At 45.0% G+C, this 26,382-nt stretch overlaps 1 protein-coding gene across 2 annotated transcripts in view; it reads right to left on the bottom strand.

Annotated features, from left to right (window-relative positions):
* The window catches only part of caln2 (calneuron 2), a 71,142-nt gene extending 46,081 nt beyond the window's left edge, over nt 1-25,061 (bottom strand). The window contains exons 1-2 of one of the 2 annotated variants that reach the window (XM_071364807.1): nt 24,302-25,061; nt 12,860-12,984 (exon numbers count right to left, since the gene is read on the bottom strand). In XM_071364807.1, coding sequence (XP_071220908.1) covers nt 12,860-12,977 — 118 coding nt within the window. In that variant the 5' untranslated portion in view covers nt 12,978-12,984; nt 24,302-25,061. Of the gene's footprint in view, nt 1-12,859; nt 12,985-22,380; nt 22,947-24,301 lie in introns of those variants that run through there. The other variant, XM_071364806.1, reaches the window with a different exon arrangement.
* Nucleotides 25,062-26,382: the final 1,321 nt, after the last annotated feature.

Genomic DNA, 26,382 nt, shown 5'->3' with positions numbered 1-26,382 from the left:
AATCTTCCTCTCACCACCCGTTTCAATATGCTATACACATCTCCCTAAGCTCCTTTGTCTTTGTCACCCTCTCTTCTTCCCTCTCTCTCTGTTGTGGTTTATTTCAGTCACTTCCTGTATTTAACCAACCCTAGGGGGAGTCACACTTCTTTCAGAGGAAACCCTTTGACACATAACACCTACAGCCTTTCTACTGATTCCGCTCAGTTAAAACCCTTCCAGTTCCCACATCATTTGCGGTACACAGGGTGTTCAATTAAAACCCTTCCTGTTCTCCCACCATTAGAGGTAGATGGTGTTCTGACTGAAGCTCCACTTCCTGTTCCCCCATCATTAGAGGTACAGAGGGTGTTCTGACTGAAGCTCCACTTCCTGTTCCCCCATCATTACAGGTACAGAGGGTGTTCAGTTATTTAAACCCTTCCTGTTCTCCCACCATTAGAGGTAGAGAGTGTTCTGACTGAAGCTCCACTTCCTGTTCCCCCATCATTAGAGGTTGAGAGTGTTCTGACTGAAGCTCCACTTCCTGTTCCCCCATCATTAGAGGTACAGAAGGTGTTCTGACTGAAGCTATAGACTGGAGTATATCTGCATCCAAAATATGATCCTATTTCCTATATAAGCTAGTGCACTACTTTTGACCAGAGCCCTATATAGTAGTACACTATGTAGAGCCATGTAGAGGCACCTATGTGGTCCTGGTTGAAAGTATTGCACTATATAGGGTCCAGAAGAGAGTATTATTTGGGATTTGTCCTCTAAGTCCACTCCAGCCTCCCTCTCAAAGCAGGCGTCCACTCGCCTAATTACCTGTCAATCAACTGATAGCTTAGAGGCCATTTTAACAGACCATCAGGACAATGTCGGTCTGACTTCACCCAGTTAACTTCTCTGTGATTCAACCTGTTTCATAGCATGTCTCACTTATCAACCCCTTTTATAATCTAAATCCTATCAAATTGTTAAAAGAGGAGAACGTCTCGACATTAAAGGAAGATGTCTTTGTATTTAGTATTGGGGCTCCCAAGTGGCGCAGCGGACTAAGGCATCACTACAGTCCCTGTATCGCATCTGGTCGTGATTGGGAGTCCCATAGGGCGGTGCACAATTGGCCCAGCTTCGGCACGGGTTTGGCCAAGGTAAGAACATAATTGTAAATAGGAATGTGTCCTTAACTGACTTGCCTAGTTAAATAAAAAATAAAAATTTCATTTAACATGTGTAATCATACAGCAGTGGCTAGAGTGCCTCTGTATCATTCCACCTGTTTATGTATGCGTCCCAAATAGCACCCTACTCCCTATGTAGTGCACTACCACCGATCAGGGCCTATAGGGCTCAAGGTCAAAAGTAGTGCACTGTATAGGGAAAGCGAAAAGGCTGCTATTCTTTAATAGATGCTTAGGAGAATGTCCTTTACCTGTCTGATACGTCTACTGGATGAGGTGAGTTATATGTACTCTTTTGGCAAACTCCAAGCGGGCTGTCATGCGCTTTTTACTGAGGAGTGGCTTCCATCTGACCACTCTACCATAAAGGCCTGATTGGTGGAATGCTGCAGAGGTTGTTGTCCTTCTGGAAGTTTTTCCCATCTCCACAGAGAAACTCTGGAGCTCTGTCAGAGTGACCATCGGGTTCTTGGTCACATCCCTGACCAAGGCCTTTCTCTCCTGATTGCTCAGTTTGGCCGGGCGGCACTAGAAAGAGTCATGGTGGTTCCAAACTTCTTCCATTTAAGAATGATGGAAGCCACTGTGTTCTTGGGGACCTTCAATGCAGCAGACATTTTTTGGTACCCTTCCCCAGATCTGTGGCTCGACACAATAGTGTCTTGGAGCTCTATGGACAATTCCTCTGACCCCATGGCTTGGTTTTGCTCTGACATGCACTGTCAACTGTGGGACCTTTTATAGACAGGTTTGTGCCTTTCCAAATCATGTTGTTGTACTTCCACCTCTTTTTGTCCCCCATTTTGTGATGGTATTGGTAGTTGCAGTCTTGTCCCATCGCTGCAACTCCCCTACGGACTCGGAGAGGCGAAGGTATAGAGCCATGCGTCCTCCGAAACACGACCCTACCAAGCCGCACTGCTTTTTGACACACTGCTCGCTTAACCCAGAATCCACCCGCATCAACCCGCTTAACCCAGAATCCACCCGCATCAATGTGTCGGAAGAAACACTTTCAGACAGGTGACCGAAGTCAGCTTGCAGGCGCCCGGCTCGCCACAAGGAGTTGCTAAAGCGCGATGGGACGAGGAAATCCCGGCCCGCCAAACACAGCCTGGAATCAAACCCAGGTCTGTAGTGACGCCTCAAGCACCGCAGTGCCTTAGACCGTTGTGCCACTCGGGAGGCCCATGTCCAATCAATTTCATTTAGCACAGGTTGACTCCAATCAAGTTGTAGAAACATCTCCAGGATCATCAATGGAAACAGGATGCACCTGAGTACAATTTTGAGTCTCAGAGCAAAGGATCTGAATACTTATATAAATAAGATTTATTTATATTTATTTTGAAACCTGTTTTCACTTTGTCATTATGGGGTATTGTGAGTAGCTTGGTGAGCAAAAACAATAATTTAATCAATTTTAGAATAAGGCTGTAACATAACAAAATATGGAAAAAGGGAAGGGGTCTGAATACTTTCCAAATGCACTGTATACCATTGACTTACATTGGATTTCTGTCACAAATGGAAAAGGTTTGCATTTGAAACAGTGGCCAGGTAAACAAAACCAAAGCATGGATTGCTGTCATACCTGGTCCATAGACTGATTACAGGGTAAGGACACCAATATGTCATTTTTTAATTTGGGTGAACTGTCCCTTAAAAGGGACAATTTCGGTGTCTGCATTTATACATTTCATATAGGACAATGGCCAGTGTTGGCCGACAATGGAGTCACTGTGTCATTGTGATTTATGTCCAGCTATAGTTGGACCTACCAGCAGCCTGTGTTTCTTACTGAATAGGCCTATGATTTGATTGTTGAGTGCCGGAAACTGTTCTGGGTTTTCATTAAGCTAAAAGACTGCCTCTATATCTCTCCGCTCAAGAGACCGAAGCACTGCCACAAGGCATTATATTTCAGCGGGAATGCTGTTCCTTGAACTATTTTGTCCGCCGGCGCGCCTGCCTGTGCACGCTTCCCCACCGTTGCGTGTGAAAACACGTCGGCTGGGGCTCGGTTGGCTAGTGGCTCGGCAGGGAAACTCCTTTAAACCTGTCCGAAGGCTGATATAGTCTAATATAAAGGCTGGAGACACAAAACAGCCTTATAGCCTTAGCCTGATTATGGTGATATTTCGCATGTGTTAAATTCCTTTTGGACAGAATAGATAAAACAGGGTTGGGCGAATAACTTGAAAATGTTAATCCATAAACCTACTAACATTAATTAATAAATAAAAAATGTGCACATATTCAATATAATAATGTTTAAGAATAAGAATGTTTGTCGACAGCACACTAAATCTTTCCATCGATTGGAGGAGTATTAGGCAATAGTGATTGGTACCAATAGCCTATGTAAAACCTTTATCAATAGGCGTCCATTGTTTCGTTATGAAAAGGAGACGGAAATGTGACGGACCTGCATTGCACTGGTATGAAAGTTTCCAGACGACTGTGAGCTGAATGACCAGTAGGCTAGGCGTGAATGTTCTGAAAGCGTCATTCTAAATCAGTCGTGAATACCTCAAGAAAGCCACCGACCCCTTATGGGCCACCATCCGGGGACAAAAGTCTTGCTGAGTCTATGAGATGTGGAGTTTTAAGCTATTAAAGGCAGCACCACTTTATCAAATGTTCATGTTGATATTTTAGGCTACGCCTGAAAACAGTTGTTTTCATGGGCACACGAATCCAAATTGATGTAACCTATGTGATTGCAAAATTGAATACTTCTAACCGAAAGAGTCACCTAACATGTATGGTTCTTCAATATAGGCTAACAGCCCTAGCTACTTGTTGAGCATTTGGTATCCAGCTGTTTTCACAGTATGGTATACTTACAATTTAGGCCCCCACTAAGCCACGTCTCCAATAATTACCCAGTGTGCCTTGCCTTTTCGATTGAATTGTAGAGTTACCACCCGTGACTGTATTTATTAGTGACAGAGACATGGTTGCTGAATTCGATAATGTTCAGTCCTGCGGCCTTCATCAAGTGAGTTCCTAGACAAATATTATCATTATAATTGAACCATTACATATATCATAAGGCCTTATACAGTGGTCTGAAACTCGTAGTTTACAGGCCACATTAGGCCTACAAGTAGGGTTGCAAAATGCTGGTACATTTCCCAGGTTTTCCAGAAATCCTGATTGGAAGATACATGGTGGAAAAATTGGGAAAGTTCGTGGAATAAATCACATTATTGTGGCTTGCAAAGTGATGTGTAATTCCTATTAGAATCTAGCCAGCATTAGGCTATCCAACAGTTGAAATTTGTATTCACCCACAACCTGCATTCATAATGACTGCCAGGGTTAAGAACAGTGGGAGGAAACTATCTATGCTATTTAAACTGGAACAACCATTTCAGTAACGGGTGCAAAAATGAAATGGATTAGTTTAGAAAACATTTCTCTTTGTGTAGAATAACATTTAATCAATCAACCAATGTACATGCAAAAACACAGAATAAAGCAATTACAAAAAATGTACCTGCATTAAAGCATGCTGGGGAAAAAGTTAATTTGTTATCGTAACTTAAAACAATTTAGTTGGTGTGACTATCACATAAAAAAATTTTTTTCATTGACTTTGAGTACAACTTACGAGAAGAATATGAGTTAAAAAATGCTTTGTGGTTTACAGTGTAGTTAGGCCTGGTGATATTGTCAACCATCATCAGCTGATCTAGGAAATATTTTAGTTAATGACAGTCAAGTGACAAACAGCTGTTGTGATATAGCAGTTGATGCAGAAACAGCCAAAGCGTGGGAAAACGGTGTTCGGAAGAATGTCCAGAATATTTTGGAGTCTCGTTCGTTGCGTCAGTGAAGACGTGATCCACGGTGGATCCAATCCAATACCCCTATGTTGATTATCAGCTTGATTTACAGCAGCGTCGAGAATATTTCATTAACAGAGAAAGCACCATGTCAATGAATGAACTGCATTGTTGGTTAAGGACTTGTAACTAAGCATTTCACGGTATTATTCGGCGCATGTGACAAATAAAATTTGATTTGATTTAGAGTTTTCCTATGTTTGGGATCCTGAGTGGCGCAGCGGTCTAAGGCACTGCATCTCAGTGCTAGAGGTGTCACTAGAGACCCTGGTTCGATTCCAGGCTGTATCACAACTGGCCGTTGGCCCAGCGTCGTCCGGGTTAGGGTTTGGCCCGTGGTAGGCCGTCATTGCAAATAAGAATTCCTTCTTAACTGACTTGCCTCGTGAAATAAAGGTTAAATAAAATGAAAATGTTTCTGTGCATCGGATTGGACACCAAGGCCAGGCTGCTGTGCGCAATTGTGTAGGATATTGAGCAAACACCCAATGGTATTTTCCATTCTATTATTCATTAGATTTAATGACAACAAATGAGTAGCCTAGTGGGCTTATGAACAAAAAGATTTGGTGAATTTCAATGATGTAAATAATGATAATGATGATGGTGAGAGCCCAGTAACAGATGGACTGAGATCCCTTTAATCATATAGAGGCTATTGTTACTTTGTGTTTCACAATGTTTCCATCACAATGTTTCCATAGTATGAGAGGATGGCTGGAGGGTGTCTGAAGTTGGATAATTTTTCAGCTTCTTCCTGCAATGCTTAGTTGATGTAAAACATATGTTGAATTTTCTGCATCTCTAAGCATACCTCTTGAGATGTCTGTATCCTGGTTCTTTTAATTAAGAAATTAAATATGCTTCTCTGCAAATCTGGGTAAAATATTGAAAGGAATATACATTTAGTAATTAAAAACCTCTTAGGGCTAGGGGGCAGTGTTCGGAAGTTCGGATGAATGACGTGACCAAAGTGAACTGACTGTTACTCAGGCCCAGAAGCTAGGATATGTATATAATTGGTAGCATTGGATAGAAAACTGTTAAAATAATGTCTGTGTATAACAGAACTGATATGGCAGGCGAAAACCAGAGGAAAATCCATCCGGAAAATGTTTTTTTGAGGTCACAGTCCATTTCAATGCTTGTCTATGGGATATACAAATAAATAGCTCCCAGATTGCAGTTCCTAGGGCTTTCACTAGATGTCAACAGTCTTTAGAAAGGGCTTAAGACTTGTTTTTTGAAAAATGAGCGAGTAGTTGTAGTTTTTCCAAGGTGTCTCTCATTAGAAATGTAGTCTTGATGCGCAGGTGAATGAAGTGCACACACTTCGTTATTTATCTTCCCTAATGAACATACATTCTCCGTCTTAAATGTTATTGTTTATTTAGATATTAGAGTACCTGAGGATTAATTAGAAACATCGTTTGACTTGTTTGGACCAACTTTACTGGTAACTTTTTGGATTCGTTTGTATGCCTGTTGAACGAGTGGATTACTGAATCAAGCGCGCCAACTAAACTGACATTTTTGGGATATAAAGAAGGACTTTATCAAACAAAACAACCATTTGTTGTGTAGCTGGGACCCTTGGGATTGCAAACAGAGAAGGATCTTTAAAGGTAAGTGATTTATTTTATCGCTATTTGTTACTTTTGTGACGCCTGTGCTGGTTTGGAAAAGTATTTTGGTGTGGGGCGCTGTCCTCAGATAATCGCATGGTATGCTTTCACCGTAAAGCCTTTTCGAAATCTGACAACGCGGTTGGATTAACAAGAAGTTAAGCTTTTAAATGATGTAGGACACTTGTATGTTCATGAATGTTTAATATCACAATTTTGTAATTTGAATTTGGCGCGCTCCAGCTTCACCGGATGTTGTCGATTTAGCGGGATCCGTGCGGTAGCGGGATCCGTGCGTTATGAGGTTTTAATGGCTTTTTAAAATTCTACCAACCTTGCCAGCAGGCATGCCAGCTAATATAGTTACACAAGCTAGCTACTCAAATTTTATTGGTAGCCTGAAATGGCTTCTGGGTAGCTAGTTATGAGGTTGGGAGATGGGTTCCCAATCTGGGCCAGCTAAAGACAACTTCATAACATTGGTAGGTGGCTAGTAGCATTACAGAGAAACAACAACAAAAAATTAAGGGTATCATGCCTTTGCTACAAAATATATGTTTTCCCATATGAAGATATTTATTTGATGTCATAACCTAAAAGAACAGACACATGATTTAATGAAAAGCAGCAAACAGACAAAACATTGTTTCACATTCTTTAATAAAAGACTGAGAAACAGAAACAGGCAATAGGCTACAGCTCGATTCACAGTTTTCCCGCAAATAGGCCAACAGTGCATACGGGAAAGTAGCCAGACCCCTAGACTTTTTCCACATTTTGTTACATTACAGCCTTATTCTAAAATAGATTACATATATTTTTTCCCTCATCAATCTACACATAATACCCATAATGAAAATACGTTTAAAAAAAATTGAAACTTGTGCAAATGAATTCTAAATAAATAACTGAAATACCTGATTTTCATAATTATTTAGACCCTTTGCTATGAGATTCAAAATTGAGCTGAGGTGCATCCTGTTTCCATTGATCATCCTTGAGATGTTTCTACAACTTCATTGGAGTCCACCTGTGGTAAATTCAATTGATTGGATATGATTTGGAAAGGTACACACCTGTCTATATAAGGTCCCACAGTTGACAGTGCATGTCGGAGCAAAAACCAAGCCATGAGGTTGAAGGATTTGTCCATAGAGCTCAGAGACAGGACTGTCGAGGCACAGATCTGGGGAAGGGTACCAAAAAATGTCTGCAGCCTTGAAGGTCCCCAAGAGCACAGTGGCCTCCATCATTCTGCCTAGAAGGCCAGTATCCAGGAGTTACCTCTTCACTGTTGATGTTGAGACTGGTGTTTTGCAGGTACTTTTTAATGAAGCTGCCAGTTGAGGACTTGTGAGGGGTCTGTTTATAAAACTAGACACTCTAATGCACTTGTCCTCTTGCTCAGTTGTGCACCAGGGCCTCCCACTCCTTTTCTATTCTGGTTAGAGTCAGTTTGCGCTGTTCTCTGAAGGGAGTAGTACACAGCGTTGTATGAGATCTTCAGATTCTTGGCAATTTCTCGCATGGAACAGCCTTAATTTCTCAGAACAAGAATAGACTGACGAGTTTCAGAAGAAAGTTATTTGTTTCTGGCCATTTTGAGCCTGTAATTGAACCCACAAATGCTAATGCTCCAGAATCTCAACTAAGCTAAAGAAGGCCAGTTTAATTGCTTTTTTTAATCAGAACAACAGTTTTCAGCAGTGCTAACATAATTGCAAAAGGGTTTTCTAATGATCAATTAGCCTTTTAAAATGATAAACTTGGATTAGCTAACACAACGTGCCATTGGAACACAGCAGTGATGGTTGCTGATAATGGGCCTCTGTACGTCTATGTAGATATTCTATTAAAAATCAGCCGTTTCCAGCTACAATAGTCATTTACAACATTAACAATGTCTACACTGTATTTCTGATCAATTTCATGTTATTTTAATGGACAAAAAAAATAGCTTTTCTTTCCAAAACAAGGACATTTCTAAGTGACCCCAAACTTTTGAACGGTATATATACACATCTCTTATTCAATTTTTTTCTTCTGAAAAACAGTTTTTACTTTGTCATCATGGAGTATTGTGTGTAGATTGATGTGGGGAAAAAACTATTGACTACATTTTAGAATAAGGCTAAAACTTAACAAAATGTGGAAAAAGTCAAGGGGTCTGAATACTTTCCGAATGCGCTGTACAAGGAAACTCGATATAGCTCAATGACGTTGGGTGAGCGGGGGTCTGTACGCTGTAAAGTACCTTCCACAAAAAGTTTTGCTCGACAAAAAGTCACATAAGCTTCCCCACGTCCATATTTCTCATCTTTATCAATGAGTCTTCAATGCCCTGGTTTACAGACTCACAGAGCCCCTCTCTGTTGACTCTGTTTGTTATTCTCTGACTGACAAATCCTCTCTCGCTCGCTCGCTCTCTGTCTCTCTCTCTCTCTCTCTCCACTCCCCCTCTCTCTTTCCTCTCCCCTCCCGTTTTCCCTCCACTCTCTCCCCCCGTGTCTCCTCTCCTCTGTGTCAGTGTACTAATCCAGTCTTAGATGTGTCTCTCCCGCTTGTCTTTGCTCTGTCAGTTCTCTGAGTGTTTGAGTTAAGTCACAACACCCATCTAAGCCTGTAAACCTCCCATTTCAACAGAAAACAACCCCAGAGATTTTCTCTCTCTCTCTACAAACAAAGGGAATGGGATTGACAGAGTGTCTCTCTTTCATCTAAAACAAAATGATTTATCAGTATGCAGCACCATACAGAAGAGACATTCTCTGCTGTATGTCTGAATGAGCCGTCACATGTATTACTGCTGTGTGTGTGTGTGTGTGTGTGTGTGTGTGTGTGTGTGTGTGTGTGTGTGTGTGTGTGTGTGTGTGTGTGTGTGTGTGTGTGTGTGTGTGTGTGTGTGTGTGTGTGTGTGTGGCTCACACTGTGATAGAACCTTCAATCTTCATAAACATCAGTACATCAGTATATCAGTACAGCAGTACATCAGTATATCAGTACAGCAGTTACATCAGTACATCAGTATATCAGTACAGCAGTATATCAGTACAGCAGTACATGAGTACATCATTACAACAGTACATCAGTACATGAGTACAACCGTACATGAGTACATCACTACAACAGTACATTACTACAACAGTACACGAGTACAACAGTACATCAGTACAACAGTACATGAGTACAACAGTACATCACTACATCAGTACATCAGTACAACAGTACACGAGTACAACAGTACATGAGTACAACAGTACATGAGTACATCAGTACAACAGTACATGAGTACACAGTACATCACTACAACAGTACATGAGTACATCAGTACAACAGTACATGAGTACAACAGTACATGAGTACAACAGTACATGAGTACATCAGTACAACAGTACATGAGTACACAGTACATCACTACAACAGTACATCACTACAACAGTACAACAGTACATGAGTACAACAGTACATCACTACAACAGTACATTAGTACAACAGTACAACAGTACATGAGTACAACAGTACATGAGTACAACAGTACATGAGTACAACAGTACATCACTACATCAGTACAACTGTACATGAGTACAACAGTACATCACTACATCAGTACAACAGTACAACAGTACATGAGTACAACAGTACATCACTACACAGCTACCAAGGACTGTGGCCTCTCCTACTCCTTGGCCGACGTGAGTAAGACATTTAAACGTGTTAACCCTCGCTGCCGGACCAGACGGCATCCCTAGCCGCGTACTCAGAGCATGCGCAGACCAGCTGGCCGGAGTGTTTACGAACATATTCAATCTCTCCCTATCCCAGTCTGCTTTCCCCACTTGCTTCAAGATGTCCACCATTGTTCAAATCAAATCAAATTGTATTGGTCACATTTTATATTATTTTTTTTATTTAATTTAACCTTTATTTAACCAGGTAGGCAAGTTGAGAACAAGTTCTCATTTACAATTGCGACCTGGCCAAGATAACGCAAAGCAGTTCGACACATACGACAACACAGAGTTACACACGGAATAAACAAACATACAGTCAATAATACAGTAGAAAAATAAATCTATATACAATGTGAGCAAATGAGGTGAGATAAGGGATGGTACATACACATACAGTATTTAGCAGATGTTATTGCGGGTGTAGCAAAATGCTCGTGTTCCGATCTCCAACAGTGCAGTAATATCTAAAAACGATTCACAACAATAAACACAAATCTAAAAGTAAAAGAATGGAATTAAGAAATATATAAATATTTGATAACCACCCGAGCCCCGGCCTGTTCACCCTGCTATCATCCAGTAGGCGAGGTCAGTACAGGTGCATCAAAGATGGGACCGAGAGACTGAAAAATAGCTTCTATCTCAAGGCCACCAGACTGTTAAACAGCCATCACCAGCCGGCTTCCACCTGGTTACTCAACCCTGCACCTTAGAGGCTGCTGCTCTATATACATAGACTTGGAATCACTGGCCACTTTAATAATGGAACACTAGTCACTTTAATAATGTTTAAATAATGTTTACATACTGCTTTACTCATCTCATATGTATATACTGTATTCTATTCTACAGTATTTTAGTCAATGCCACTCCAACATTGCTCTAATATTTATATATTTCTTAATTCCATTTTTTTACTTTTAGATTTGTGTGTATTGTTGTGAATTGTAGATACTACTGCACTGTTGGAGCTAGGAACACAAGCATTTCGCCAATAACATGTTATTTATTTGATTTGACAACAGTACATCAGTACTGTACATTAGTACATCAGAACATCGATCATCCCTAACTGAGAAAACCACAACTGATTGATGGCAACAAATCCAGACTAAAGTACAACCACTGTTATGTAACTGCTGCACTATGAACACTAAGGTGGTACACACTACCGTTCACAGACAGGTCGATTGGAAAATAGCTTTCTGAACTGAATCCCTTGATGGGCGGGAATATCAGGATCCATTCATCTCCAACACCCAATGGGATCGCTTTGTTCTCCACATCAAAGGCTCCCATTTGCTTATACAGTGCATTCGGAAAGAATTCATACCCCTTGACTTTTTCCACATTTTGTTACGTTACAGCCTTATTCTAAAATTGATTAAATGTTTTTTTCCCCCTCATCAATCTACACACAATACCCCATAATGACAAAGCAAAAACAGGTTTTTAGAAATGTTTGCAAATTTATATACAAAAATATGTAATATAACATTTACATAAGTATTCAGACCCTTTAGTCAGTACTTTGTTGAAGCACTTTTGGCAGTGATAACATCCTCGAGTCTTCTTGGGTATGACGCTACAAGCTTGGCATAACTGTATTTGGGGAGCTTCCCCCATTTTTCTCTGCAGATCCTCTCAATCTCTGTCAGGTTGGATGGGCAGCATCGCTGCATAGCTGTTTTCAGATCTCTCCAGAGATGTTCGATCAGGTTCAAGTGCAGGCTCTGGCTGGGCCCCTCAAGGACATTCAGAGACTTGTTCCGAAACCACTCCTGCGTTGTCTTGGCTGTGTGCTTAGGGTGGTTGTCCTATTGGAAGGTGAACCTTCGCCCCAGTCTGAGGTCCTGAGGGCTCTGGAGCAGGTTTTCATCAAGGATCTCTCTGTACTTTGCTCCGTTCATCTTTCCCTCGATCCTGACTAGTCTCTCAGTCCCTGCAGCTGAAAAAAAACACCGCATGATGCTGCCAACCCAATGCTTCACTGTAGGGATGGTGCCAGGTTTCCTCCAGACGTGACGTTTGGCACTCAGGCCAAAGAGTTGGTTTCATCAGTTCAGAGAATCTTGTTTCCAAACTTCTTCCATTTAAGAATGATGGAGGCCACTGTGCTCTTGGGGACCTTCAATGCTGCAGACATTTTTTGGCACCCTTCCCCAGATCTGTGCCTCGACAAAATCCTGTCTCAGAGCTCTACGGACAATTCCTTCGACCTCATGGCTTGGTTTTTGCTCTGAGATGCACTGTCAACTGTGGGACCTTATATAGACAGGTGTGTGCCTTTCATAATCATGTCCAATCAATTGAATTTACCACAGGTGGATTCAATTTCGAGTCTCATAGCAAAGGGTCTGAATACTTATGTAAATAAGGTATTTCAGTTTTTTATTTTAATAAATTGGCAACACACGCAGTAACACACATACATACACACACACACACGCACGCACGCACGCACACACACACACACTGACCTCCTAACTCCTCTGTGGAGATGCTGGTGAGTTGGAAGGTTTCGCTCCCTTCAGACAGTGTCCGGCTCAGGAGACTTCCAGTGTAGAGCAGAGTAGACCTGACGTGGTGGAACGGCATCTTCTCTCTGCAAAAAACACACTTATAGTTTGAATGCTGAGGGTCTGTGTGCCAATATATGTGTGTGAAGGAGAGTGCACATCCTCCATCTTTCTCTCCCTCCTCCCCTCTACTCCTCACCTCCTCCTCCCTCGCTCCCAAGTCTCCCTCTCTCCCTGCCTACTCGTCCGCATCTCCCTTCCTCCTCCCCTTCCTTCCACTCATCTCCTCCTTCCCTCCTCCTCCCTCAGTTTCGGTCTCAGGCACCTGGCCCAGGGAGATAAAAACCTGAATAAAGTCCTGTCACTCTCCATCACTTAATCTAACCCTCCCTCCCTCCCTCCCTCCCTCCCTCCTCAATCCTTGTCATTAACCACGCACGTATATTATTATATTATATTACCACTCGCCCCCCCTTTATTTCATCCCTCTCTCACTCTCTCTCCCTCCATCATTTATTCTAACCCTCCTGTCAATGTGTCTGACTTCTTCCTGTCCCTCCAGTCCATTTCCACAGAGACAGAGTGGCTCACTGAGCGACCCCACCACCTGACAGATACACCGATGCTCACGTCATGACAAAGAGAGTTATCAACAGCAGAGAGAAAGAGAGAGAGAGAGAGACAGAGAAAGGGGGAGACTGACAGACAAAGATCCCTGAGAGGGAGCAGGAGATGGAGAAAGAGGAGTGTTTTTATACACGGTACTATCTATAGGCCTGTTGCACAAAGAGACAGAGACATGTCTCTTTACTGCTGGGAGAGATTGAGAGGAAGGCCAGTCTACACACTTTCTTCTCTTCACTTTCCCCCCTCTCCTTTCCTCTCCTCTCCACACAATGAAAAGACTCCTCTGTTGATTTTGAATCCCCTGTATAAAAGCAGAGGATGAAAGGACAGAGGAGAAATATATGCAGGGTAAAGGGTAAGAGAACTGGGAAATGTAGAGGTATGCTTTGATGACCTAAACAGAGGACATACAGTGCCTTCGGAAAGTATTCAGACCCTTTGACTTTTTCCGCATTTTGTTACGTTACAGCCTTATTCAAAAATTCATTAAATGTTATTTTTTTCTCAGCAATCTACACACAATAAAAAAGCCAAAACAGGCTTTCATAGATTTTTCCAAATGTATAAAAAAAACAACAACTGAAACACCTACTTTACATAAGTATTCAGACCATTTGCTATGAGACTCAAAATTGAGCTCAGGTGCATCCTGTTTCCATTGGAGTCCACCTGTGGTAAATTCAATTGATTGGACATGATTTGGAGAGGCACACACCTGTCTATATAAGGTCCCACAGTTAACAGTGGATGTCAGAGCAAAAACCAAGCTATCAGGTCGAAGGAATTGTCCGTAGAGCTCCGAGACACTATTGTGCCGATGCACACATCTGGGGAAGGGTGCCAAAAAAATTCTGCAGCATTGAAGGTCCCCAAGAGCACAGTGGCCTCCATCATTCTTAAACGGAAGAAGTTTGGAAACCAAGATTGAACTCTTTGGCCTGAATGCTAAGCGTCACGTCTGGAGGAAACCTGGCACCATCCCTACGGTGAAGCATGGTGGTGGCAACATCATGCTGTGGGGATGTTTTTCAGCTGCAGGGACTGGGAGACTAGTCAGGATGGAAGCAAAGATGAACGGAGCAAAGTACAAAGAGATCCTTGATGAAAACCTGCTCCAGAGCGCTCAGGACCTCAGATTGGGGCGAAGGTTCACCTTCCAACAGGACAACGACCTTAAGCACACAGCCAAGACAACGCAGGAGTGGCTTCGGAACAAGTCTCTGAATGTCCTTGAGTGGCCCAGTCAGAGCCCAGACTTGAAGCCGATTGAACATCTCTGGAGAGACCTGAAAATAGCTATTCAGCGATGCTGCCCATCCAACATGACAGAGCTTGAGAAGATCTGCAGAGAGGAATGGGAGAAGCCTCCCAAATACAGGTGTGTCAAGCTTGTAGCGACATACCCAAGAAGACTCAAGGCTTTAATCGCTGCCAAAGGTGCTTCAACAAAGTACTGAGTAAAGGGTCTGAATACTTATGTAAATGTCATATTTCTGTTTTATATTTTTAATAAATTTGCAAACATTTCTAAAAACCTGTTTTTGCTTTGTCATTATGGGGTATTGTGTGTAGACTGATGAGTAAGAACAACAATGTTGTCACACCCTGATCTGTTTCACCTGTCTTTGTGATTGTCTCCACCCCCCTCCAGGTGTCGCCCATCTTCCCCATTATCCCCTGTGTATTTATACCTGTGTTCTCCGTTTGTCTGTTGCCAGTTCATCTTGTTTGTCAAGTCAACCAGCGTTTTTCGTCTCAGCTCCTGCTTCTCCCCAGTCTCTCTTTTCGCTCGCCCTCCTGGTTTTGACCCTTGCCTGTATCGTCTCTGAGCCCGCCTGCCTGTCCACTCTGCCAACCCTTGACCTATCGTTTGCCTGCCCTGTTGTTCCGACATCGTCTGCATCTGCGTCTTACCTTCAAACCTGATAGTACGAACTGGCCATGACCGACCCAGCAGACCTGGGCCAGCTGCGCGACGCCATCTCCTCCCATGGAGCCACCATCGGGAGCCCCGTTTACCCCCCCCTCGAACGCTTCAATGGAGAGTGGAGCACCTGTCGGCCGTTTCTAGCTCAGTGTGCCCTCATCTTCGAGCTTCAGCCCTCCTCCTTCCCATCGGATCGCTCCAAGATAGCCTACCTCTTCACGCTGATGTCCTGGAGGGCTTTCACCTGGACTACTGCTGTATGGGAACAGCAGCCGGCCATATGCGTTAGTCTGGAGGGGTTCGTGGGAAAGGTGAAGAAGGTTTTTTACGCCCTGTTCTCCGGGAGAGAAGCTGCCCGGAAGCTAATCCAGCTTCGGCAGGACTCCTGCAGTGTGGCTGACTATGGGGTTGATTTCCACACGTTGGCAGCGGAGAGTGCTTGCAACCAGGAAGCACTGTTCGATATGTTCCTGCACGGCATCTCGGAGGAGGTCAAGGACGAGTTACCTACGGATTTCCATTCCCTCATTGCTTTGACCATCCGAATCGATGGGCGACTAAGGGAACGACGGAGAGAGAGGAAATTCGACTTCGCTCGCACGTCCAGGGATTCCACCTTGTCTCCGAGTCATCCCAGAAGTCCCCGACAATCCCGACCTTCCCCGAGAGTCGCCGAAGACGGCTGAGTCACCGCTTCTCGAGCCTATGCAACTAGGTAGAGCTGGGCTATCGCCAGCGGAACGGCAATACAGGTCATTTTGTGTCCTCTTGTTCTTTAAAGAAATCAGGCTCACTGGTAGGAGCGAGTACTCTGGTGGGCCATATGGAGAACTTTCCTGCTTCCCTTGCTCGCACCCCTGTTTATGCCATTCTGCTGTGGGGAAGCATGTCTAAATCTCTCTGGGTCCTCATTGACTCTGGGGCTGATGAGAGTCTTTTGGATACTAGCCTGGCTTCCGAGCTGAACATCCCCACTCAGCCTCTCTCCACTCCCATGGATGTTAGTGTGCTTGACGGGCGCTCTTTAGGCCGGGTCACTCATATTACCACTCCCATCAACCTACGGGTGTCAGGGAATCACAGCGAGACTATTCAATTCCTGCTCTTCAAGTCTCCTCAGATTCCCATGGTATTAGGATTCTCCTGGTTCAAGCGACACAATCCCCTCATCAACTGGTCTACTGGTGCCATCATGGGCTGGAGTTCGTTCTGCCACACCCAGTGTCTGAAGTCAACGCAACCTGCCCTGGGACATCTTCCTGGGGACTCGGAAGGTGCCCCGGACCTCTCCGCCATTACTGCGGAGAACCAGGACCTTCGGGAGGTGTTCAACAAGGCCCGGGCCACTTCGCTTCAGCACCGACCATATGACTGCGGGATTGACCTTTTCCCTAGCACCACTCCGCCCCGGAGATGACAATACTCACTGTCGGGACCGGAGACCAAGGCTATGGACACCTACATTGGGGACTCCCTAGCTGTAGGATTTATACGTCCTTTGTCCTCTCCCGCCAGCGCAGGATTCTTCTTTGTGGAGAAGAAGGACAAGATCCCGTGCATCGCCTACCGGGGACTCAACGACATAACGGTGAAGAACCGCTACCACTCATGGCCTTGGCCTTCGAGCCGCTCCAGGTGGCTACCGTTTTTCCCAAGCTGGATCTACAGAATGCCTACCATCTGGTGCAGATAAGGGAGGGGGATGAGTGGAAGACCGCCTTCAACTTGGCCAGCGGCCACTACAAGTATTTGGTCATGCCATTTGGCCTCACCAACGCCCCAGCTGTGTTCCAGGCTCTGGTAAATTATGTTCTCCGTGACATGTTGAACTGGTTCGTCTTCGTCTACATTGATGACATCCTCGTCTTCTCCCGCTCTCCTCAAGAACATGTTCTCCACGTCCGAAAGGTTCTTCAATGCCTCCTAGATAACCAGCTGTTTGTTAAGGCAGAGAAAAGCGAGTTCCATCGCTCCACCATCCCTTTTCTGGGGAACATAATCTCCGCTGGGAGTGTCCAGATGAATCCCGGGAAGGTGAGAACGGTGGTGAATTGGCCTCAGCCTTCGTCCAGGGTGCAGCAGCAATGTTTCCTGTGGTTCGCCAACTTATGGTCGCCGCTTCATCTGGGGTTACAGCACCCTGGCTTTCCGCCTGTCAGCACTCACTTCTCCCAAGGTTCCGTTCACGTACTCCCATGCTGCTGACCGGGAGTTCCGGGACCTCAAACATTGCTTCACCACTGCTCCCATTCTGGTTCATCCTGACCCCTCCCATCAGTTCGTGACGGAGGCCAATGCGTCGGATGTGGGGACGGTCCTGTCCCAGCATTCTATTCTGGACCTGAAGCTATACCTTCTTCTCCCATCTCCTCAACGCCGCGGAGAAAAACAACAATGTGGGAAATTGTGAGCTTCTCGCAGTGAAGATGGCATTGGAGGAATGGAGGCACTGGCTGGAAGGGGCGGAACATCCGTTCATTGTACGGACAGACCACAAAAATCTGGAGTATCTCCAAACACCTCAACTTCAGGCAAGCTAGATGGGCCCTGCTGTTCACACGGTTCAACTTCTCCCTCTCATATCGACCGGGATCCAAGAATGTCAAGCCGGATGCACTGTCTCGCTGTTATAGCCCCACAGCTATTACCCCGGAGACCATCCTTCCCACCTCGTGCCTGGCAACGGCACTCAGCTGGGTTATAGGGAAACAGGTCCGGGAGGCACAGCGTTCCCAGCCGAGGGGGGGGGGGTCCAGATAACTGGATGTTCGTGCCTGACACGGTCCGCTCCGCAGTCCTGGAGTGGGCCCACTCCTCCCAACTGGCCTGCCAGGGTTCCCACCGGACCCTGGCTTTTGTGCGACGACGCTTTTGGTGGCCCACCATGGTCCCTGACGTCTCCGCATTCATCGCCGCTTGCACAGTGTGTGCTCAGAACAAGAATCCTCTGCAAGCTCCGGCTGGCCTCCTGCAACCTCTGCCTGTCCCTTACCATCCCTGGTCCCACATATCCCTGGATTTCATCATGGGGCTGCCCCCGTCTGAGGGCAACACTGCCATCCTGACTGTGGTCGACCGGTTTTCCAAGGTCACCCACTTCATTCCTCTCCCCAAACTACCCTTGGCCAAGGAGACAGGCCCAGCACGTCTTCCGGATCCATGGACTGCCCGTGGACATGGTCTCCGACCGGGGTCCCAGTTCTCGTCCCAGTTCTCGAAGGCGTTCTGCACCCTCATTGAGTCGTCGGCCAACCTGTCCTCTGGGTTCCACCCCCAGTCCAATGGCCAGTCGGAGCGAGCCAACCAGGACCTTGAGACAACACTGCGCTGCCTGGTCTCGCCAACCCCACCACCTGGAGCCAGCAGCTTGTGTGGGTGGAATACGCACGCAACACCCTTCCCTGCTCTGCCACGGGCCTATCTCCTTTTGAATGTTCCCTGGGGTATCAGCCCCCGCTCTTCCCCGAGCAGGAGGAAGAGGCCGGCGTACCTTCTGCCCAGATGTTTGTCCGCCGCTGTTGTCGTACCTGGAGGGGACCCCGGCTCCATGATATCGTCTCGGGCAGAAGGTATGGTTATCCACCTGGGATCTGCCCCTCCGGGTGGAATCGCGCAAACTCTCCCCATGGTTTATTGGCCCATTTCCCATCTCTAAAATGATTAGTCCCTCTGCTGTTCGTCGTCTGTTGCCCCGTACCCTTTGTATACACTCCACTTGTCATGTGTCCCGAGTTAAACCGAGTCTCACAGCCCTTTATCCCTATTCTGGTTATCGACCCCTGCCTGCCTTGACCTGTCGTTTGCCTGCCCTCTTGCCGTAATAAACATTGTTACTCCGACACAATCTGCATCTGGGTCTTACCTTCAAACTTGATAAATGTAATCAATTTTAGAATAAGGCTGTAATGTAGCAAAATGTGGAAAAAGTCAAGAGGTCTGAATCCTTTCCAAATGCACTGTAGGTTTAAAATGTTTCATTTGAATATGTCTATGTGAGGGCTGCAGGTTAATGTGTGTGTGTTCTAGGGGGAGGTACTTAAGCCCATCTGCTCTTGGTTCTAATCCTGTCCCACTTGCTCAGGTGCACGGTGAAGGCCCTCAGGTCGCCACAGCAAATAGATGTTCCACATTCCGCTAACGAGCCACACACAAACACAGTGAACTATAACCTTACACACAGTGAACTACAACCCCCACAAACCACCATAAACAATGTTCTCTGTATCTGTCTGTCTCTGTCTGCCTCTCTATATATATCTTTGTCCGTCTCTCTCACTCTCTCCCTGTCTCTATATCTATCTTTCCCCCTCTATCACTCTCTCTCTCTCTCCCTGTCTCTATATCTATCTTTCCCCCTCTCTCACTCTCTCTCTCTCTCCCTGTCTCTATATCTATCTTTCCCCCTCTCTCACTCTCTCTCTCTCTCCCTGTCTCTATATCTATCTTTCCCCCTCTCTCACTCTCTCTATCTCTTGTCTCTGCTTAGAGCAATACAAATATGCTAAAATAACCCCTGAATTAGCTGTGGGATGAAAAGAAGGAAACATTAACTCCGTTGCTTGGAATCAGACAGACTCAGACGTGAGGTGACAGGTTGAGACCGCAGCGGGAAACCTCTGTGTCATGTATTATAGAATTGTTGTCTGGATACAGACTGCCAACACAGGTTTAGAACAGGAGCGGAGAGTGACAGTCAGAATAGGATGAGTGTCTCTGTCTGTCTGTCTGTCTGTCTGTCTGTCTGTGTGTGTGTGTGTGTGTGTGTGTGTGTGTGTGTGTGTGTGTGTGTGTGTGTGTGTGTGTGTGTGTGTGTGTGTGTGTGTGTGTGTGTGTGTGTGTGTGTGTGTGTGTGTCTGTCTGTCTGTCTGTCTGTCTGTCTGTCTGTCTGTCTGTCTGTCTGTCTGTCTGTCTGTCTGTCTGTCTGTCTGTCTGTCTGTCTGTCTGTCTGTCTGTCTGTCTGTCTGTCTGTCTGTCTCTGTGTGTGTGTGTGTGAGCGCAGAGGCCCCATAGGATGGGGAGAAAGAAAGACAGAAGACGTTGGGGAGAGAAGAGAGGGGGCAGAGCAGCCACACACAGATTGAAGGGAGAGAAGAGAGGGGGGAGGGCGAGAGAGAGAGAGAGACGTGTTGCTCACACCTTAGTCGTTCCCGGTGGACAAAGATGCATTAGTGGTGGAGGAGAGGTCAAGGTCGGTACAATATCTATCACACGCCATTAAACAAACAAACAAACACACACACACACACACACACACACACACACACACACACACACACACACACACACACACACACACACACACACACACACACACACACACACACACACACACACACACACACACACACACACACACATCTTCGATTATACACCTACACACTGTGACATAACCATTGACGCAGCCTGCAGGTTGGTCAAGTCTTCTCTTGCTGGACATCTAAGATAATTTGACGATAGTCCAATATCCAAACATGTTGTCTAAATGTGATCAATAGACGTTGAACTGACGCCTGTTCCCAGTGGGAAACATGTTGTCTAAATGTGATCATACTCAAGAAATGTCCTGTGCCTGACGTTGGTAGAGTTGTTAAGGCCACCGCCCTCTGTACATATGCAGTCCTCAGCCTGCATGGAATGGAATCCTGGCCCTTTGGTCTTCTCCCTATCATCCCTCTGTCTGTTATGTCGGTACTGTCTGTACTGTACTGTCTGCCTGTGCTGTCTGTGCTGTCGGTACTGTCTGTCTGTCTGTACTAACATTTCCCTGCAGGGGCAGATTGGCCATCTGGCAATTCTGTCAATGCCAGATGGGCTTGACAATTTTTTAGTCGGTGGACTGGTCGGAATTGACACACTCAAAAATATTTCAATAAAAAAGATGGCCTGTGAGCCTGTTAATAAGATTTTTGTGTTAAGATTTTTGTGCAATTTCTGTTATACTAATATATAATGATGAGCTTTTGGCTGATCAGTGGGCAACGGCCGGCCCAAGATGGGCAGGCCCGGTTTTCTGATTGGCTGAGCTGAGGTCATACAAACTCACATTCCATTTCAAACGCGGCATCAGCCTAGCAACCTGGTCCGACTCTAGTATCAGTTAGACAGCCAAGATCAAAAACTAAAAGGGTGACTATATGTTCTACGTTGTCACTTCACTCCAAACGTCTTAATTTTGTTGACGGCTCGCACAGTGATGTTGGGTGGTGTGGATAAAATGCCAGGGCCGAATTCTTGTCCCAGTCTGCCCCTGTTTCCCTGGTCCCTCTACCTGCAATTGAATTCTTAACAGCTGACCTGGACAGGCAGGGAGGGCAAAACAGCGGGACTGACAATATAAACTTTCATCTCCTTTATCAGCATACTCAGCCCTGTTATTCAACACATTTCCAAAATATCATGTTAACTGTAGTCTATGTTATTATGACCCAACACAAAATCCGCCTGTGGAAATGAACTCTATAAGGCTCAACCAGAGCCATTTATATATAGATCTCCAGAAACAACATTCACGTTCTCCTCAGACACCACAGTGGTGGATACAGTGAGTTCCATCTAGTGACTGTCAACTACTGTCGGTAAAAATGCGGAAGACCTGGCTGATTTTGTTTATCACTATCAGAACATATACCTACAGAACTCTACCTGTTCACCGGAAATAACAACAGGAGCAAAGCCAGTGTTGTTTTTCTTTGGAAAACACCCTGATTAAGAATAACAGGCTACTGCAAATTGTGATATCTTTCTATACTGTCATTATGCTGACATCCAGTCACTGTAGTCACATTGCACTAGCTGTCAAACCAGCGGTCATGATGAAGTAGCCGAGTAGCCAAAAACCAAAGTCACCTTGCGCAGTGACAGGACTTGTACAGTAGCCTAGGTTTCACACAGCACCAGTCAGTACAGCCCGCTTGTTGATGTTTCTTACCCCCACGGACTGCAGTTTACATTCACCGGCACCTCAACCGAGGCTAGAGCCAGCCTCTCAATCCCGCGATGGTCACCCGTTGCGCGCGGCTCCTCTCCCGCCAACTCCAGGGGAGGCGAACCGGCGACGTCTACCGGGCGCAGCGGTAACTCCACGAGCCCGAATCTCTCCGGTCCCATCATCATCAGCCTGATGTGTGCCACCGGGCGGGAAAAGGTCTGTTACCGTCTCCGTTACACAAAGCAGGATTTAAGCAGGAGCGTGTATGAGTGCCCTTGGTCTTCTGACAGTGTGGTTTGAAAGAAGCACAGAGAACCCTAATATTCTTACAAGGACAATCAGTGAGGCAGAACTGTGTCTTTGTCTTGGCTACTACTGTACTACGGTCCAAGCAACTAAACACACCGACTGTCCGACGGAGAGAGCAGCCCGCGCGAATAACCTCCTCGCATTTTTTTCTTTGTTCCCATGCCTTGCGCCATCCTGCCAAGACGACCCAAGAGACCTGAGTGTGATAAGAAAATAGCGGACTTGCTCCATCCGTTACAATCCTTGTGTCGCACGCGCACACACGCACGCCAGAGAGATGTGTGCAGTTTTACGGCTAATATCCTGCAATTCTACCCATTTTGCCATGTGGGGTAGAGGGAAATATTTTCAGTTTTAAAGCACATTTCCTGCAGTTCTTCACCTTTTTCCAATACTTATGCCATATGAATGATATCTGAGTGAGAGTGATTAACAAAATCAATGGGGGCCCTCTGGAGGTCAGGACCCCTGAGCACCTGCCCTGCTGCCTGTCGTTATTCAGTCTTGATTACTACAAGTTTAGATAGCCGGCTAGTGGCTAGACTAACTAACCAATCTAAAAATTGGTAGCTGACATGCTAATTGAGTGACTATCAGTGACTGACATAACAAGAGAGGAACTGCTGATGCACAACCACATTTGGAAATTGCACCTTGTGTATTCTGCTATTCTAACAGTTAGTTGAGACCCCAATGCAGTTCCTAAAAAAATACATATATATATTTTGGGTGGGGGCCCCCTCACTCATGTCGCTTATGGCAGGAACCGGCCCTGCACACACACGCGCACTCTCTCCAGCCATTATTATACTCACAGTTCATCTGTCTATATGATGAATGTGCCCATGACAGGTGACAGATTTGGCCATTATGGTTTATGATCGGTTTATGGTTTATGACACGATATTGCCCCAATTTCTCAGAGAGAGGAGAGGTGAGAAGGGAATGTTAAACCACACAGAGGTGAATTAGCCTACGCCTGGAGTTGTAGCTTGTGTTTACCTGATAGTGGACAACAATTCAGGTGCTCCCAACTGAATACTATGCAACACATGCTGCAATAAATAGAAGCAATGGTCTCTTTCTCACTCTCTTATTCACACACTCTCTCTCACACACGTACACACGTACACACACATCATTAACATGTAGGCTATGAACGTTAGATTAATTTTAATTATTAGGTGACATTTTCTGTAGCCTTAAAATAAATTGAGCTGAATTATGCAGAATTAAATTCAGCCCATAGCTAAATTACAATCTTAATGAAGATATCTCATTCTTCAACAAAGAAAAACAGTTCCGTTGTAGAATGCGATGACAGAGGCCGGATGTAGTCGACGTTCTACCAATGACACACACACAGTCTATAATTTGGATATGTCCCCTGCGGGTGAAAACTGCGCATCCCGTTTATTTCCCATTTGCACCAATTAGAACAGGTGCAGCAGGCTGGCGGCAAGCGTAACGGTGTGACCACGCGTGAGTCACCCAAACGGTATCCAACGGTGGCACACACTCACACCCCATACATGTTTTAATCAGTGGCGACGGCCAGAGCCCGTATCACCGAACACTCACAACTGAATTGAATGATCGGTTAAGTGCCTACCTGTTAAAACGCTGATCCGGCCAATTAAGATTCAACCCGCTTTTATCAGGCTTGAGGGGGGGGGGGGTCACCCAGACTCGACTCTGTTTACACTCATATCAGACAGCTATTTTCTTGAAGTGATTGGGATCCCCCCCAAAATGTAATGATCTTCAAATCTTTTCGTTTCACTCTTCAAGATCACCTGATATGGCAAACGCCAAAACGTCACTGATCCAAGTCTCCAGTGAGACTTGTAGTGCCTTTTAAAAAACCCATTTAAAATCATATAGGGCAGGCTACTTGATAGGTGCACAGACGATATCAGCTTAGCTGTAATCTATTTGAATTGGCTCACTTATCCGTCTCTATCTCCAAATACCATCAGAGACCTCCGGGAGTTGGAGTGGTGATAAGCGGGGTGTCTAATCTTCCGAGCCCCGACGCAATGATTCACTCCTGCAGCAGACAGACCGACAGACACCTCCCTGCCCAGTCGCCCACGGATCTGCCCAGTCGCCCACGCGCCAGTTCGCTACTCTGTCTCAATCAATCTTGCAGATCAAATATTTTCCGAATCACAAAAACAAATTAAGGAGAATGTTTCTTTAACGACCTCAATCGATAAAGCAGCAACGGCGAGCGAAGAGGGGCTAGTTCGGAAGAAAGGGATCTCCTGTTGTGTGTGCTCGGTTCATTTGTCTGCTCCTGGTGACAGCATTAACCCATTTATCGGAGAGGGAGGGGCGTCGCGGCTCGGAGCAGAGGTGTAGGTGAGACCGTGATGCCGATCCGCTCGATGGGCGCTGTCTCACGCGTACCGGGATTTATAGGCTAGCAGGTGTGCGTGTGTGTGTGTGTGTGTGTGTGTGTGTGAAGACTGTATGTGTGTGTGCAAACAATAACCAGAATGTAGTAGTCCACTCAATCAATACTAGAAGAACAGAAAGCCAATCTCCCTGGATCAAGTCTGTTGTAAACTTACTTCTCACCTGTAACAGTTTTGGACTGGACTCATTGATTTTCTAAAATGGTGCTTAGGGAAATTAAAATCAATTCCCTCAACTCATAAATTATACATTTATACCATCACTCTGTCAATATTTAATGTAGCTTACCAAGCTTTATCGAGCCCCTTATACCAACTCTGATTTTAGCACTTGGGAGGAGTGTTAAGGGGAAGGAGAGGGTGCTCTCTTTATGTATCCCCCTTCATACCTGATACTGAATGTGATAAACCATGAATACCAGCTGGACACACCAGATATAAACATACATTGCCTTCAGAAAGTATTCACACCCCTTGACTTTTTCCACACTTTGTTGTGTTACAAAGAGGGATTGAAATGGATTATTATTAAAAAAATTGTCAACGATCTACACAAAATACTCTGGAATGTCAAAGTGGAAAAAAAACTCTAACATTTGAAAAAATATATATGAAAAATAAAACACTAATATATGTTGATTAGATAAGTATTCAACCTCCTGAGTCAATACATGTTAGATTCACCTTTGGCAACTATTACAGCTGTGAGTTTTCTCCTATCACAGCCATTAAACTCTGTAACTGTTTTAACGTCAGCTTTGGCCTCATGGTAAAATCCCTGAGCGGTTTCCTTCCTCTCCGGCAACTGAGTTAGGAAGGACGCCTGTATCTTTGTAGTGACTAGGTGTATTGATACACCATCCACATTCTAATTAATAACGTCACCATGCTCAAAGGGGTATTCAGCTTCTCCATGTTTTATTTTGACACATCTACCAAATGGTGCCATTCTTTCCAAGGCATTGAAAAACCTCCCTGGTCTTTGTGGTTGAATCTGTTCTTGAAATTCACTACTCGATTGAGGGACCTTACAGATAATTGTATGTGTGGGGTACAGAGATCGGGTAGTCATTAAAAAATCATGTTAACCACTATTATTGAACACGGAATGAGTCCATGCTACTTATTATGTGATTTGTTAAGCACAGTTTTACGTCTGAACTTATTTCGGCTTGCCATAACAAAGGGGTTGAATGCTTATTGACTCAAGACATTTCAGCTTATCATTTTGTATTAATGTAGAACATTTTCTTCAAACAGAATTCCACTTCAA

Source organism: Salvelinus alpinus, chromosome 24 (genome assembly GCF_045679555.1).
Source record: "Salvelinus alpinus chromosome 24, SLU_Salpinus.1, whole genome shotgun sequence".
Lineage (NCBI taxonomy): Eukaryota > Metazoa > Chordata > Actinopteri > Salmoniformes > Salmonidae > Salvelinus > Salvelinus alpinus.
Note: the sequence above shows the minus strand (reverse complement) of the source record. Positions and strands in the feature narration are given on the sequence as shown.